General features: G+C 51.2%; 2 protein-coding genes across 4 annotated transcripts in view; one reads left to right on the forward strand and one right to left on the reverse strand.

The window, feature by feature from the left end:
• The window catches only part of KCNIP1 (potassium voltage-gated channel interacting protein 1), a 328,155-nt gene that overhangs the window by 296,200 nt on the left and 17,146 nt on the right, over positions 1-14,809 (reverse strand). The window lies entirely within an intron of this gene.
• Positions 691-8,827, forward strand: KCNMB1 (potassium calcium-activated channel subfamily M regulatory beta subunit 1). 2 transcript variants are annotated; one of them, XM_062189651.1, is made up of 4 exons: positions 691-773; positions 4,296-4,453; positions 5,881-6,052; positions 7,768-8,827. In XM_062189651.1, exons 2-4 carry the CDS (start codon positions 4,320-4,322, stop codon positions 8,035-8,037), a joined length of 576 nt encoding a protein of 191 aa, XP_062045635.1. In that variant the 5' UTR covers positions 691-773; positions 4,296-4,319; the 3' UTR covers positions 8,038-8,827. The 2 variants fall into 2 exon arrangements, with proteins under 2 accessions (XP_062045635.1, XP_062045634.1); XM_062189650.1 differs by lacking the exon at positions 691-773 and adding an exon at positions 1,036-1,117.

Raw genomic sequence — 14,809 nt, forward strand, 5'->3', positions numbered from 1 at the left:
ACCCCCACCGCCCCCACCCCCGCCGCCCCAAATGACCTCAACCACTGGAGGTGGGCCTGGCCAAAGCCTGGAGCCCAGAACTCTAGCTGGGTCTTCCATGTGGGTGCAGGGGCCCAAGCACTTGGGCCATCTTCTGCTGCTTTCCCTGGTGCGTTAACAGGGAGCTGGTTCTCCTATGGCCTGGCTCTGCTATGGCCTTCAGCCATGTGGGCGACCGGGAAGAAGCTCCTGGCTCCTGGCTCCTGGCTCCTGATCGGCCCAGCTCCAATTGTTGGGGCCATTTGTGGAGTGAACCAGCAGACAGAAGACCTCTCTCTCTTTCTCTGTCTCTGCCTCTCTGTAACTCTGTCTTTCAAATAAATAAATATATCTTAAAACAAAACAAAACAAAAACCAGGGAGCTGGATCAAAAGCAGAGCAGCCGGGACTTAACCCGGTGCTCATGTGGGATGTTGGCATCCCAGACAGTGGCTCCATCCACTGGGCCACAACACATACCCACAAATCAACCTTCCAAACCCCAATAGCCCAGGGGAGGAATCAGGTTCAGAGAAGTGCCATCGCTTTCCCAGGGCCACACAGCGAGAAAGGATCAAGGCAGGAGGGGGCAGCTGGCCCACAGGAATGTGCCCAGGGTTGGTGACCAACCCAGCCCCTCCTCTACAACTCCTCCTCCCTCCTCTAAGCCAACAGGAGAAAACCATTTCCTATTCCTGGCTTCTCTGCCAGCCCAGAGAGACCGATGAAGAAGAAAAGTTTCCAAATATACCAGGGTGGGCTTTTCTGGTTTCTGAGCGCTGTTGCTGTCTGCTGTTCGACATCTGTGTCCTCTGAGACGCTGGGAAATGCAGGTGCAGGGGCCCGGCAGCAGCTGCCGTGTCCGGGCTGGGTCCCCGCGATCTCCTCAGTCTGTTTCCTTGGGCTGTGTGCTCGCACTTGACCATGTTTGGGCATGGAGGCTCGTCCCAGATGGGGACCCAAGGCTGCTTCCCTGGAGACGGGCTGGGAGGCCAAACTTCCTGCTAGTGCCGCCGGGGCCTCTTTTGGGGTGGGGGCTGGGGGTCAGGCAGAAAGAAACCCTCTGCTTGCTGAAGACCCCTCGAGGCACCGGGAGCCTGTGAGTAATGCATCCCAGAGCACAGGGAAGGGGGTGCAGGGGAGCTCCTTGGGAAGCAGCCGAGGTGGGGCAGGGAGGGGCGGGTGGTGGAGCCCCTTCCTGTCTGAGTGCTGCCCACCAGGATTCTGGGCTCAGCGGCTGTGGCTCTGCCCTGGCCCCCAGGTCCCCGTGGCCAGAGAGGCCAGAGGGCAGCAGCCTGAGATCAGGACCAGTCCTGCTCTTTGTCCCCAGGGGAGGGCTGGGGTAATACACGGACGTGGTAGGAGCGCGCCAGGCTTTTGCCCCCAACTTCAAGGGTTTCCTGTGTTAATAACAGTAGCTGATTTTCACGGAGGGCTGGTGCAGGGCCAGGCCCCGGGAGACCCGTGTGCGATGATGCTCTGATCTTTATCAGAACTCTCCGAGGCAGGTAGCAGTGTTCGCTCGTTTGTCAGTCACGTGGTTGTAAAGTGACAAAGCCAGGATTTGATGCCATGTCTGCTGACCTCAGAATCCCTCTGTCCCGCACCCCACCAAACCTTAAAACCTGTACTATCTTCCCTGCCCTTCTAAGGAGTGGATGTCTGCCCAACTGTCTGATCTCATGGAGCTCTCCAGAATCCTGTCTTCCTTTGCCTGTCTACATCTTTCCTACATCCAACACACAGCCTTTCCAATGGTGTACAGTTATTCAGCAACTCTCAAAACTGGGAAGTTCTTAGAGTCTAATTGAAATCTCCTCTGTTATGGTTGAAACTCATTTCTTCCTGTCCCAGCCGCAGGGTATATCTAGAGTTTCCATCCCTCCTCCTGTCTGAATGTTTTCATATATATGTACAATGGTGCCTAAGTCTTATATCTAATCAGGGCCTGACACTCCGTCCCAGGAGGTCTCATCAGCAGTCTCCAAACTACTCTCCCGGCACAGGCAGGAATCCCATCAGAGCACCGTGGACAGGTGGGACCTGAACAAGCCCACAGGGTTCCGGACTCCCCGGGGGCAAGGAAGCCTCCTAATTTCCCAGGATGGGTAGAAATGTGGTTCTAGCCTTTCCCAGCCTCAGGAGTGTCAGGGGAGGGGGAGGCATACCCCTGGGGGTGGGGGGCAGGAGGCTTCTCAGCCAGAAGGAGCCCATGCCAAGAGAAACCCTCATACTAACCCCCAACCTCCCTGGGGAGAAGGAGCTCAGTATGGGTTCTTGGCCTCGCCCTCCAGGATGAGTTCCCTCTGGGCTGCAAGTGATTTGGGTCCCTCAGTCCCTGGTGCCGCGACCCCTGGAAACACCAGGGAACTGAGGTGTTGTGGGCTTTTGCCCACCTCCAGACCATCCTGTGGCTTTACCTGTAAATAGGTGGCCGGGCTCGTGAAGTCCACATCAGGTACCAGGTAGAAAACCGGATGCCTCTCCCATTCCCACAAGATGATGGGTAGAAGGCAAGGGGGTGAGAGCGTGGACAAGAACATCATTCTTTGCCAGGGGAAACTTTTGCCTGCTGGTCACTTGGTAATGTCTCTGTTAGAATGTAGGGGCAACCTACCTCCTGGAGAGCCCCAAGGAGGGAGGAACAGTTGTCATTGGCTGTCGTCTCTGTCAGTCAAGGGATTGGGGTGGGCCAGCTCACAGGGAGTGAGGGACTGAGTTCTATTCTGGTGCCTGACTGTGGCTCTCCTCTTTAGGTCAGAGTGGCTGGGCCTTCTGGGCAGGCGTGGGAGCCTAGGATCTCTGATTCGACAGGGGGAAATAAAGCACCTTGCTGAAAATCCTTTGGGACTAATGCCTGTCTCCCAGACATTCACTAAGTTATAAAAAATGCGCTTATTGCTTGGGATATGGACGGGTGAAAAAGTCCCTCCTGATATCTGGCTACAATTTCCCCTAAAGCAGGGGGTTCCCAACAAAAGGGTCCCAGGGCCCTGGTATTTTTGGTAGAAATGGTCTCTGATGGCCTTAACTGAGCAAAAAAAAAAAAAAAAAAAAAAAGAGTAACAACAGAGAAATTCAATGATTCAATGGAAGGCTCTAGGGCAGTCCCCAGAGTGTGTGGAAAGCCCACAGGAGGGCCACAGCTAGGCAGCCATGTGGCTCCGGGTGGCACCTACGTGGGGGGCTGTTCCTTGGAGATGCTTGGTCAAGACACAAACTCTGGAGGGTTCCTCTGGGAATCTCTGCCTGCAGGGGAAGTGGGGAGATGCCCAGGTGGAAGACAGCTGCTGCGGCCACAGGAGGTGGAAAACAACTCCCTCCCAGCCCCATTCTGCTTTGGCTCAGGCTGTCTTCCAGTCCTGAAGCAGGACATTAGTCACTGAGGGCCCCCAACACCTTCTTCCTGTGCTGGAAGCCGAAGCCAGCCCCTGCAGCGATGCGGAGCTGGGAAACCTGCCCCATGGCCTGCTGCCCTCAGCCCAGCCTGCCTCGCCTCAGGACTCTTTCTTGGCAGAATGCTGAAAAGCACCAAGCTTCTCTGTAAGAGTCCCAGGGGCAGGGGCAGGGGCAGGGGCAGGGTGATACGGATCTGCTGCTCACTTGCTGTATTAACTTCCTGTGGTCACGTGCATGATGGTCTCAAGCATCATGTGGTTCTAGCCTTTCTCCCCAGCACTCTACTGTCTCTCCAATCTGGAGTCTGGAAGTTCAAAGCCCCCGGGGGTCTGCAGGGCTGTGCCTCTGTAGAGGTTGGGAGCGGTGACCCAGGGCTCCTCTTCCCTCCAGCTTCTGTCTCCCTGGTCCTATCTCCTTCTCTTTTTCTATGTCTAATCTCCCCTGTGCCTCACCTCTGTTGAGACTCTTTGTGGTCACATGTAAGGGCTAAATGGATTATCTGAGATTCTCTCTTTAGATCAAGATCCTTCATGTAATCACCTTCGCAAAGGTGTTGGCATGGAAAGTGACACTTGCAGAGTCCAGGGATTACAGCAGGGACATCTTGGCTATGTGAGCCTATCACATGCTGGGTGACCTCAGGCAGCTCACTTTCCCTCTCTGAGTCATAGGTTCCACATCTGTAGGATGAACATGATGACATTTGTCCCTCATGAATGACTGGGGGTCAACAAAAAGCCCTGTGGATGCTGCCAAGCTACGTATGTAAATAGCAGTGTGGTTGGTGTTTAAGTCCCCTCCCTTCTTACCTGTCCTCCTCTCCAAGGGTCACCTGTTGCCTGTGCTGATTACACTTCTATTTGCCTTTGTGGTCCTAGAAATGACCGCTGTCCCCAGTGGACATGGGGAAGAAGTTGGTGATGGCCCAGAAGCGGGGAGAGACTCGAGCCCTTTGCCTGGGTGTGGCCATGGTGATGTGTGCTGTCATCACCTACTACATCCTGGGCACGACTGTGCTGCCCCTCTACCAGAAAAGGTACCGAACTGCTGGCCGGTTCCCCTACCCCACCCCGCCACACCCTGCCCCACCCTGCCCCATGGCCTTGGCTCTCCCCTAAGGTTTTGGGGTCTATAGAGGACTTCAGCCTTCTACCTACCCCTCGCCTGACTGTCGCACTCAGTAGGGCAGTCAAGATAATCCTCATTCTTGAGTTCAGGTGAACAAGTGCAGGGAGGCTAGGCTGGACTGAGCCTGCCTGGGTCAGGCCTGGCTGATAAGAGATGCAAGGTGCCCTGCTCACAAAAACAGCCAAGCATGGGATCAGGCACACTTCAGTGTGAATTTGCTCCAGCAGGAATCGGCGTCACAGGCTTTGATAGCTCCCCTCAGAGAAAAAAAACCCAGCAGGAGGGCAGATGGGAGCTCACTACCCATTGATCACCCCCATTGCGTGTCTGGGCTTTTCTGCTAAGTGGGAAGTGTCTGCGCGGAGCCAGTGTCTGCTTCCCTGGAACTCCGCTCAGGAATCTTAGGGAACATTCCTTGCACTGCTTATGCACATTGTCACCCACCCGAGGAATTCCTGATTTGTGTTCTGTTTGGGATAAATACGCTCGGTACTCTCAGGCCGTCCTTAGGAGAGGACTTAGACCCATCCTCTGAGCCCGTTCCAGCCGCCAGCAGCCCCCTCGCGCCTGGTGATGTGTCTCTGGCAGGATAAATGGGAGATGAGTCACAGGTGATGTGCCGATGTGTTGCTGTGCCTGGTAGCTCTCCTGGGCCTGTGCTGTCCTCACTTTTTACAGCCCTGGAGCCGGTCCCGGCTGGAATCTTACCCGAGCAAGGCACTACTCAGAGCAGCCGTGTGCCTCCCATACCTTATCTCCTGACTACACGCCGTCCCGCCCTCTCCCCCACCCAGCATGAATCAAGCCCTTCCTGCATCTGCTCTTTTTAGGAGAAAGAACAGATTCTGAAGCCATCCAGACTTAGCCTCAGGTGCTGTGTGGCCTCGGAAAAGTCACTTGACATTCCTGAGCTCCTCTTGCAACTCTGTAAAGGAAGATGATGTGGGCAAAGAGATCTCAGGCCTGCCAGCTCATCAGATTCATGCTGGAAAGCTTTTAAGGAAATACCAGGGTCTGGGCCCCACCACCTGAGAAGTTCTGATTCACTTGACTTGGGGTGTGGCTTGGTCATGAGAATCGTTTTAAAAGCGCGCCAGGTTTTGGGGTGGATGAAAACCATCTATGCAGATGGTGCCCAACGCCCGTTTTCAGCTCTAGAATTCTGATTTGGATTCCTCCCCAGGCACAGGGGCCCTGGGCTCTCCAGTGCTGGGTGCTCAATACGGGGTCTCTTTAAGGCTCCCAGGGGATTGAAGATTCAAACTGGGTGCTCTGTGTGTCACCCTGGTTCTGACGTGTGTGTGTGTGTGTGTGTTTGTGTGTGGTCTCCCCCAGCGTGTGGACCCAGGAATCCTTGTGTCAGCTGATTGAGACCAACATCAGGGACCAGGAGGAGCTGGAGGGCAAGAAGGTGCCGCAGTACCCATGCCTGTGGGTCAATGTGTCAGCCGTGGGCAAGTGGGCTGTGCTGTACCACACGGAGGAGACTCGGGACCGGAATCAGCAGGTACCGACCCAGGGGCACAGACGCACGTCCCTCGATCCCTGACAGGTGTATGGGCTTGTCCCCAACTGTCCAAGTCCCCAGGACTGAGGAAGATGATCCCCCCTGCCTCGTGTCTCACAACAGGTATGAAGTCATTGCTGTTCCACTAGGCAGGCGCCCTCCTGAGTCCATTCAACAAGGTTCAGAGAGGTTGAGGCAGTTGTCGAGGTCACACAGCTCAAAACTGGTGGTTGAATCTAGGCCTGTCTGGCTCTGGAACCACAGCTTTACTCAGTGGGCAAGGTTTCCCAAGGTCACGGTCAGAAGCATGGAGGAAACTTGGGCCAGACCTCCAGCTGTTAGCTCAGAACACTGATCACATGCTCCTGAGAACCCTGCATTGCCCAGACTGAATGCCAGGTTCCTGGGGAGCCAGCTTCTCCCCAGCCCCACCTGCACCCTGGCTGGAAGCACACCTATATCTGGATGCACGCCCCGCCCCATTTCTAGGCTGCCAGAGTGTGATACAACAACCTCTGCACTGCTGGACTGAATGCTGTTGGGGTAGGCAGTTTTGGGGTGGGCGGCCTCATTCAAGTTCAGGGAGTCTGCAGCCTGGGGAGAAGCCAGCTCAACACTGGTCATTTGGGGCTCGTGTTTGAGCACTTGATCTTGAACATGACCTCATTAGGGCAGCTGTCCTAATGAGCTTGTAGGAATCACCTGACTCCTGGGCTGCATCTCAACCACTCAGCATAGGAACCTGTGCCGATGGGCAGCCCTCCAGGTGTGCTGCTGTGGGGGATGAGGGGACCACGCTTGCAGAACATCTCCCAGCAGCTCACACAAGTAACACCGAGGCCTCCTAGCACAGAGCAGAGATAAAACCGGGCTGTCCACTGGGTGCCTTCTTTGCAGAGCTTTCTAGCTGGGCCTTGTCTGATCGGTGTTGGAATTGAATGAGCCACCCTCTGCCTACACAGACTTCTTCTCAACATGTTCTCCCAGTGTCAAACACCGGCTTCCCAGTGGATATTGTTTGGCTCATGTAAGATTAGACCTCAAAGGGATTTCAATTTGAATGTTTGCCAATATTTTTAATTTGCAAGAGTTCACATTCAAATCTGATTTTCTTCATCCCGAGAGAGAGGTGACTGCCAGTGTGGGTGCGGCTGGCTCTCTCCCTTGTACCAGGCCCCCTTACTCCCTCACAATTCTTCCTGGCACCAAGGCAAGAGTCATTTGGCACCTGTCATCCTATGGCTTGGCCTATTACACTTGCTGATATCACCTACATGAGCCCTGAATTTACATACAACTCCTACTGGGCCTGTGCCACTCATTGGCCTCCTTAGCCAGTTACGTTTGAAGTCTTTAATAATACCCTTTGGAAGTGATATTGTTATTAACCTATTTAAGGAAGTAAGGTAGCAAGGCTCAGAATAGATAAGCAATTTACTATGCCAATAGAAGCAGGGCCAGGAGCCTAACTGGGGCCCTTCATCCAGGTGGGCAGGGCTACCCTGAGCAGCTCCAGGACCACCAGCCACACACACAGCATTGAGTAACTGTGCTCTCTGGGACTCGGCAGTGTTCAGACAGAAGCCCTGACTCCTCTCCAGGTGCCCAACCCCTAAGCTGGCCTTTTTCTTTAGTCCCCTCCAAAACCCTGTCTCCTGAGCCCTCGGATGCAAGGACTTGCAACCCACAGGTGCTATTACTTCTCCCCTCAACAGTGCTCCTACATCCCAGGCAGCCTGGACAACTACCAGATGGCCCGGGCCGATGTGGAGAAGGTCAGAGCCAAATTCCACGAGCGCCAGGTTTTCTACTGCTTCTCCACGACGCGGGAGAACGAGACCAGCGTCCTGTATCGGCGTCTGTACGGGCCCCAGGCCCTCCTTGCCTCCCTCTTCTGGCCCACCTTCCTGCTCACCGGTGGCCTCCTCATTATTGCCATGGTGAAGATCAACCGGTCCCTCTCCATCCTGGCGGCCCAGAAGTAGACTCATTCTTGCCCTTCCAGCACCGGGAATCCAGGGGTGGGACTGCTCCCCACCTGCCGAGCCGGGCCTCCTTCCCCCGTCCCCCTCTCCAGCTCATCCTGCCTCCTGCTTCATGGTCGACCTTTGGGAAATCCCTTAGTTAAAGTCATTTCCGACTCAAGAATGTACAATGGCCCCCCACGGCCTTGCTGGACACAAGGCCAGCTGGTTACAGCTCTCTGATGCCTGTTTCCACTCAACTGACTCATACCTGATTCCTACGGTGTCACTACAGCGAGGATTGTCACCTCTGTCCTGTGTTCTCCCTGCGGGCTCAGAGGACTGCCTCGCCCACCTGGGCAGCCGTCCTTGGCAGACCGCAGTCCTTTATTTGCATTTCATAATAAAAACAACAGCTCTCATTTCTAGAGCACATTTAGAAGAACGCTTTTTTAAAGAGTCATAGATGCTATATACAGCTTTTTACTCGAATATTAACAAACACAGTCATTCTTCAATATCCACGAGGAATTGTTTCTGAGATTCCCTGTGGATTTTAAAATCCATGGATGTTCAAGTCCCTTCTATAAAATGGCATTGGACTTGCATAGAACCTGCACATATCCTCCTGTGTGTTTTAAATGATCTCTAGATGATTTGTAATACCGAATACAAAGTAAATGCTGTGTCATAGTTGTTGTACTGCATTGTTTAGGGAATAATGATAAGAAAAAATTTTACAGATATTCAGTACAGATGCAATTTTTTCCCAAATATTTTCAATCTGTGGTCGTGTCTGCAAAATAACCAAAGACTGTAACGAAATGTAACAAACATTTCAAAACGTTAACAGTGTGATGGTGGTGAATTCTAATTTTCTTTCTTGTTTCCCTTTTTATTTCTGGGCTTTTCTAAATTTTCTACTGTGGGAAGGTTGTGTTGCATTTTGTTTGTAATCAGAAAAGCAACAGTAGATGCTACTCTGGGCCAAGTTCAAAGCCTGAGTTTCCCTCCCCTGGGAGCTGGGGGGCTCCTGAGTTCACGTGCCAGCGGGAGGCAGGCTATTGAGAATGGCCAAGCATAAGGGCCATGTGGATGAGGGTGCATCACAGGAAAATACCTGGACTCTGAGCTGGGAAGCCAGGTTCAGGTCTGGAATGGGAACAATTGGAGGAGGACATCACCTTCACCGCGGCCCTTCTGCTAGGGTTTGCCTTCCCCTCCCTCCCAGCCAAGGTCATGTGTGACTTAATCCTGAGATGTCTGTGTTGCTAGTGTTTGGAGAAGGGGCCACTGGGGGGTCAGCAGGGTTTGATAAGGTCATGAGGTCCACATGATGGTGTAGTGGCTTTCAAGGAGAGGAAGAGAGGCGTAAGCTAGAAGCTTGCTCTCTCCTCCCCGATGCCCTCTGCCATGCTAGGGTGCACCACAAAGGCCCTTGTCAGGTGCCCAGCTGATGCCAGTGCCATGCTCTGGGGCATCCCAGATGCCAGGACTGGAAGAAACAAATCTCATCTCTTTCTGAACTGTTCAGTCTGAGTGATTCAGTTATACCAACAGAACATGGACTAGGACATGCTCCAAGTTTTCCTAGAGCTGTGGTACTCAAAGTGTGGTCCCTGGACCAGCAATATCAGGATCCCTTGGAAACTTGAGAAATGCAGATTCTCAGGTCCATACGCTTGCCCTAGGGAGCCAGACACCCTGCACGGGGTGGAAGCAATGCTCTGTGCTCTTAATAGGAGCTGTGGGCGATTCTGGAACATGTAGCTTAGGGAACCAGGGCCTTTCCACTAGGCTTTCCAGAGTGCATAAGTGACATGTGGTACAGAGGTCCTGAGGTGGCCGTGAAGTCTGGCTGGTCTTCCTGAAGATCTTTCTGGTCCTGTGAGTCTAAAATAGAGCCCATGGGTATGAATCCTGTCTCTACCACGGCCACGTTTCATCTCTCTTCATCCATAAAAGAGGCACTCCTACTTTTGGGGAGTTGGAAGGCCTGAAAGGGTTGGCACATAGTAGGTGGCCAGACATGGAGACTATCGTTCCTGATGTTCATAAGTTACGCATACTCAGAAGCTTCCAGAAGTTATGCCAGCTATCGTGTTCTCTCCTAGCTTATTTATTTTGTACCACACACTGTGCTGAGGATTGCCTTGTGAAAACTCTGTGAGGTGCTACTGACCCCACTTCCTGGAAGAGGAAAAGCAATAGAGGATAGTGGTTAAGTATGGGGACTTGGCAAGGCTTCTGACTGGGCTCAAATATCCAACCCTGACATTCACTGGATGACTTTGGCCAAACAAATTAACCTCTCTGAGCCTCTATCTCTTCATTTGTAAAATAGGAAATAATAATAACATTTCCCTTATAGGACTATATTAAATGATTTATTGTGAAAATGTCCTAGGATAGTGACTGACACCTGTAAGTACTATGTAAACTACTACAAAAAATGGAGGGGCCAAGACCATCTACATAGGAAGCAAGGAGCTGGGAAGCAAGTCCATCTCAACCACGGCATGGAAGCAGACCCAGCTGAAGGGATGAATGACACAGCCACAGCTACCCAAAGGGGTCAGTTAGGGAACAGCATTGGATCCCAGTGATGCCCAAATGCAAGCCAGGGTGTGAGCAGTTGTGTGTGTGTGTGTTGTGGTTGGTGTCCTGGAATCTATGCCAGTATCAATATTTCCCTCAAGGGAGCCTGCTGCACCTCTGGGCCCTCCAGGTCTCTATCTGGTGCACTTTCTTTCCAAGAGGAAGTAGCTCACCTTACCCCAGGGTTTCTCCCTCCTGGGACCAGCAAGTCTCAAGGATCCATTGAGTCTTTTAAGAAAGTCTCACTTGTGATCTGTGCAATAGCTTTGCAAGCTATTACTATCAGGGGAAATGAGGTCAAAGGTCCATGAGATCTCTCTCTACTATTCTTCCAACTATATGCAAACCTACAATGATCTCAAAAGGTTAATTTTAACTTTAAAGAAGAAGAGGAATAAGAAAGTTCCAACAAGGCATCTGACTTCCTTGGGCTTCTCCACACGTCTCCCTTGCACCTGCACTTAGGACTGAAATACACAGAACTCCGAATATCCGAACAGCCCTTGCAGGGCATGGGGAAAGACCATGTTCTTCTGGGAAAAGATGTACTCGGGGATGCCTCATCTGCCCCCAAGCCCCATGCATTATTAAGCAGAAACCTCTGACTGTTTGAGACCAATGTCCTCCTCCTTCAGCAGGCTGGCCTACTTCTAGCAAATCCCACCCCGGCTTGCTGTTGCCAGAGCTTCGCGTGCTGGGTGAGTGTGAAATAATGGGCACATAAACGTGATGCCGTGGGACACTGAAGAAAAATGCTCTGGGGAAGAGAGGCAGCCTGGGAGCGGAGAGCCCTCGTCCGTTCTTAGTCCATCACTGCTAAGGAGCTTCTAGAATTTCTACCCTTTTGGACTTTTCCCCTGCTGAGTCCGTGACGCACACCTGAGAGGTGACCTGGCCCACTTCCCCAGGTGCCCTCCTGCCAGAACACAGAGCACCTGGTGGAGGCAAGGGCAGAGCGACTTCTGCGCCCCTGACATATGACACCTGACTGTGGGACATCCAGGGGGCCGGGTCTCCGGTGAAGCTTCAGTTCATCAGCTCAACCTGCGATTAGAGGGAGAAAGCAACAAGGGTCCCTTCTGTTTCTGGAGAGCTCAGAGGGCGAAGACCTTACTTCCGTTTTATGGCCCATGCACTCTCCATTAAGCTGAAAGGCCGGGGAGGGCCAGAGATAAATCTGGTGGCACAGCACCTTCCTCCTGGAATCTTGTCTCTTCTTGCCACCCTTCCTCCCCGCTCTCTTAGTCACTATCACTAAGGGCTTCCTTCTTACACTGGAGCACAGAACCCAGCTTAAAATCATGCAATACAATATCGCCATTTTTGTGACTTACTGAAATGATGCCGGCTGCCCCTCTACACCAACAGTTCTTCTATGGGCCAGCACTGTGGAATAGTAAGTTAAGCATCCACCTATGGTGCCGGCATCCCATATAGGCGCCGGTTCGAGTCCCTACTGCTCCACTTCCAGTCCAGCTCTCTGCTATGGCCTGGGAAAGCAGTAGTAGATGGTCCAAGTCCTTGGGTCCCTGCACCCGCGTGGGAGACCCTGAAGAAGCTCCTGGCTCCTGGCTTTGGATCGGTGCAGCTCCGGCTGTTGCAGCCAACTGAGGAGTGAACCAGTGTATGGAAGACCTCTCTGTTTCTCCCTCTCTTTGTAAGTCTGCCTCTCAAGTAAACAAATAAATCTTTAAAAAAAGAGAGAAGAAAAGAAAAAAATCTCTTTATCTCCCTCCCTCCCAACCTCTGTCACTCTGTTTTAAAAAGGAAAAAAAAAAAAAAAAGAAACCACAATTCGTCTAAAGTTTCTCCTAATGTCAACACACCTTGGATCACCAGACTGCAAACTGCTGTATTTGCCTTCTAATTGAGGCAACTACTTAGAGGCCTTTGAGTTAGTCTTGCAGTTTGGGGAGCTGGAATTTTACAAACTATTTGGGAGATAGCATTTGAACACATGCAACTGACCACACTTCACCAGAGAGAAAAGAGGAAGACCCAAGAAAGATCAGAGAAGTGGAGAAATTTATTCCAGCTGAGCAAAGCAGTTCCCAAAGTGAGGGCTTGCAGGGACAACATCGTTTCTGTAACAAGGCCAAGATGGTACTTGTCTCTTTCACTCATTCTCCCACAAGCATGCAGCAGAATATTCCAGAGGTGATATGACGTGAGGCATCACCTTAGACTGAATGCAGACCATAATTAAACCAGATATTAAAGAGATTTTCAAAAAATGTCTAAGAACCCCACAATTTCTCCCAATAAAGTATTTTTTGGAAAATATGATTGTTTGCCACAAAAATAAGGTACTTTTGTTAGTATATAATGGATTTATTATTTTTTGAAAATAAATACATTTAAGTTCAATATGTTTTAAATAATTATTCATTGGGAAGGCAGAGTAATAGAGAGAGAAAGTGACCTTCCATCAGTGGTTCATTTCCCAAATGGCCACAACTGCCAGGGCTGAGCCAGGCCAAAGCCAAGAGCCAACTCAAAGGCCCCTGAGTATTCTCACAAACCAGCCTCAATTAGAAGGCAAACACAGCAGTTTGCAGTCTGTTGACATTAGGTCTCCCACATGGGTGGCAGGGACACAAGTGATTGGATTGTCTTCTGCTGCCTTCTCAGGCACATTAGCAGGGAGCTGGAAAGCAGAGCAGCCGAACTTGAACCAGTGCTCTGATATGGGATATTGACGTTAAAAGTAGCAGTTTAACATTCTGTGCCATAACGCTGGTCCCAAAATTCAATGTTTTTAAAGTTCTTAGTTTCTAAAGTGCTGACTATCAATAGATAAAGCCTATAAATATCAAAGCACTTTGAGTCCTTGATATTTCTCAAGAGTATGCAGACAACCCGAGCTCCAAAACTCTAGAACCAGTGGCCTCTTGTATTCAAAGACAAGGCCACATGTCCCTCCAACAATGTGCCCTGTGGAAAACCAAAGCCCTCCCTTGGATCCATCCAATTCCCAGTGGGGGCCACGAGGAAGGTTTGAGTTTTCCAGATCACTCCTGGCTCCCAGTGTCCACTCCCACAGATGGCTTAGCTGATGGATTGTCTTCCTGCGCACAAGTGCTTTCCAGGATCCTTATCATGTCATGTCAGTGCAGAACCCAACTTCTGCCTAGATCCCCACAACTCTCCCTCCATGCTCTTCTATGCTCATGTGCACAAGCCAACTTTCCTATAGGATCTGGAAGATGGCAACGGGAGACATAAGGAAGCAAACAACTCCAAACTGAATGTTGGACCAAGTTTGTGACACAGCCCAAAGCTTACTGCTCCTCCTCTGGTTGCAGAATCAAAGGAGGTGTGGAGGGACTTTGATCTTCACAATCTCCAGCATCCACAACAACCTCTTTCACCTCCAATCCACATAAAATAAAAGCAGAGGCTTGCTAAGCACATGCAGCTTTAAGACCTGTCTTTTATCCCCACACCCAGTGAAATTGTTGGAAGGAGTCCTCCTATCTCATTCTGGAATCCCTACTGTTGGACTCCCCTGTCCTGCACAAACTTGTGCTTTCTAAGGGTCCACAGGACTTCAAAGGCCATCTCGTGCTGCTCCACTTTCTTATGTGGTACAGAGCTCTCTGCGGTATCACAGAAATATATTCACTCTTTGTCTCTGAGGTGGCTGATCCAGAGCTCCCAAAACCTTTGTAATTTCCTGAGTGAGCAAAGTGAGCAAAGCGACACATGCATCATTTGTTCTAGTGAGATGACTCTTGATGGGCACATAAGTAACCCCAGGGTTGGGGGCTGCTTGCTGGGAAGAACTAGTCTCGATTAGAAGCTTGGAACTTTCAGCTCTACCTTGCAACCTCCAGGGAAGGGAGACCTTGCCCTCTGCCTCTCTTCCATGTGGCTGTTCCTAAGTTGTATCTCTCAACATAAACTAGTAGAATAACCTCCCTGTCTCCATCTGTGGCTTTGCTTTCTTTGGTTTCAGTTACCTGTCAACTAAGGTCCAAAAATATTAAATGGAAAATTCCAGAAATAAACAATTTATCATTTAAAGTTTTGGGGGCTTCTGATTTGCATGATGTCTTGCTGTCCTGGCTACCAGGCTGCCCATGGTATCACAGTGCTCGTATTCTGGTAACCCCTCCGTCATAGCTCAATGCCTGTATCTTGCTCCTCACTCTGCCTCATCACATGGGCACAGTATCCTCTCACAACATCACAA

The sequence above is a fragment of the Lepus europaeus genome, chromosome 4 (assembly GCF_033115175.1).
Source record: "Lepus europaeus isolate LE1 chromosome 4, mLepTim1.pri, whole genome shotgun sequence".
Taxonomy (NCBI): Eukaryota; Metazoa; Chordata; class Mammalia; order Lagomorpha; family Leporidae; genus Lepus; species Lepus europaeus.

Coding starts and splice junctions, on each gene's coding strand:
- KCNMB1 (XM_062189651.1), top strand. CDS start 4,320: ATGGGGAAGAAGTTGGTGATGGCCCAGAAGCGGGGAGAGACTCGAGCC. Junction 4,454..5,880: donor CTGCCCCTCTACCAGAAAAG/GTACCGAACTGC, acceptor GGTCTCCCCCAG/CGTGTGGACCCAGGAATCCT. Junction 6,053..7,767: donor CTCGGGACCGGAATCAGCAG/GTACCGACCCAG, acceptor TCCCCTCAACAG/TGCTCCTACATCCCAGGCAG.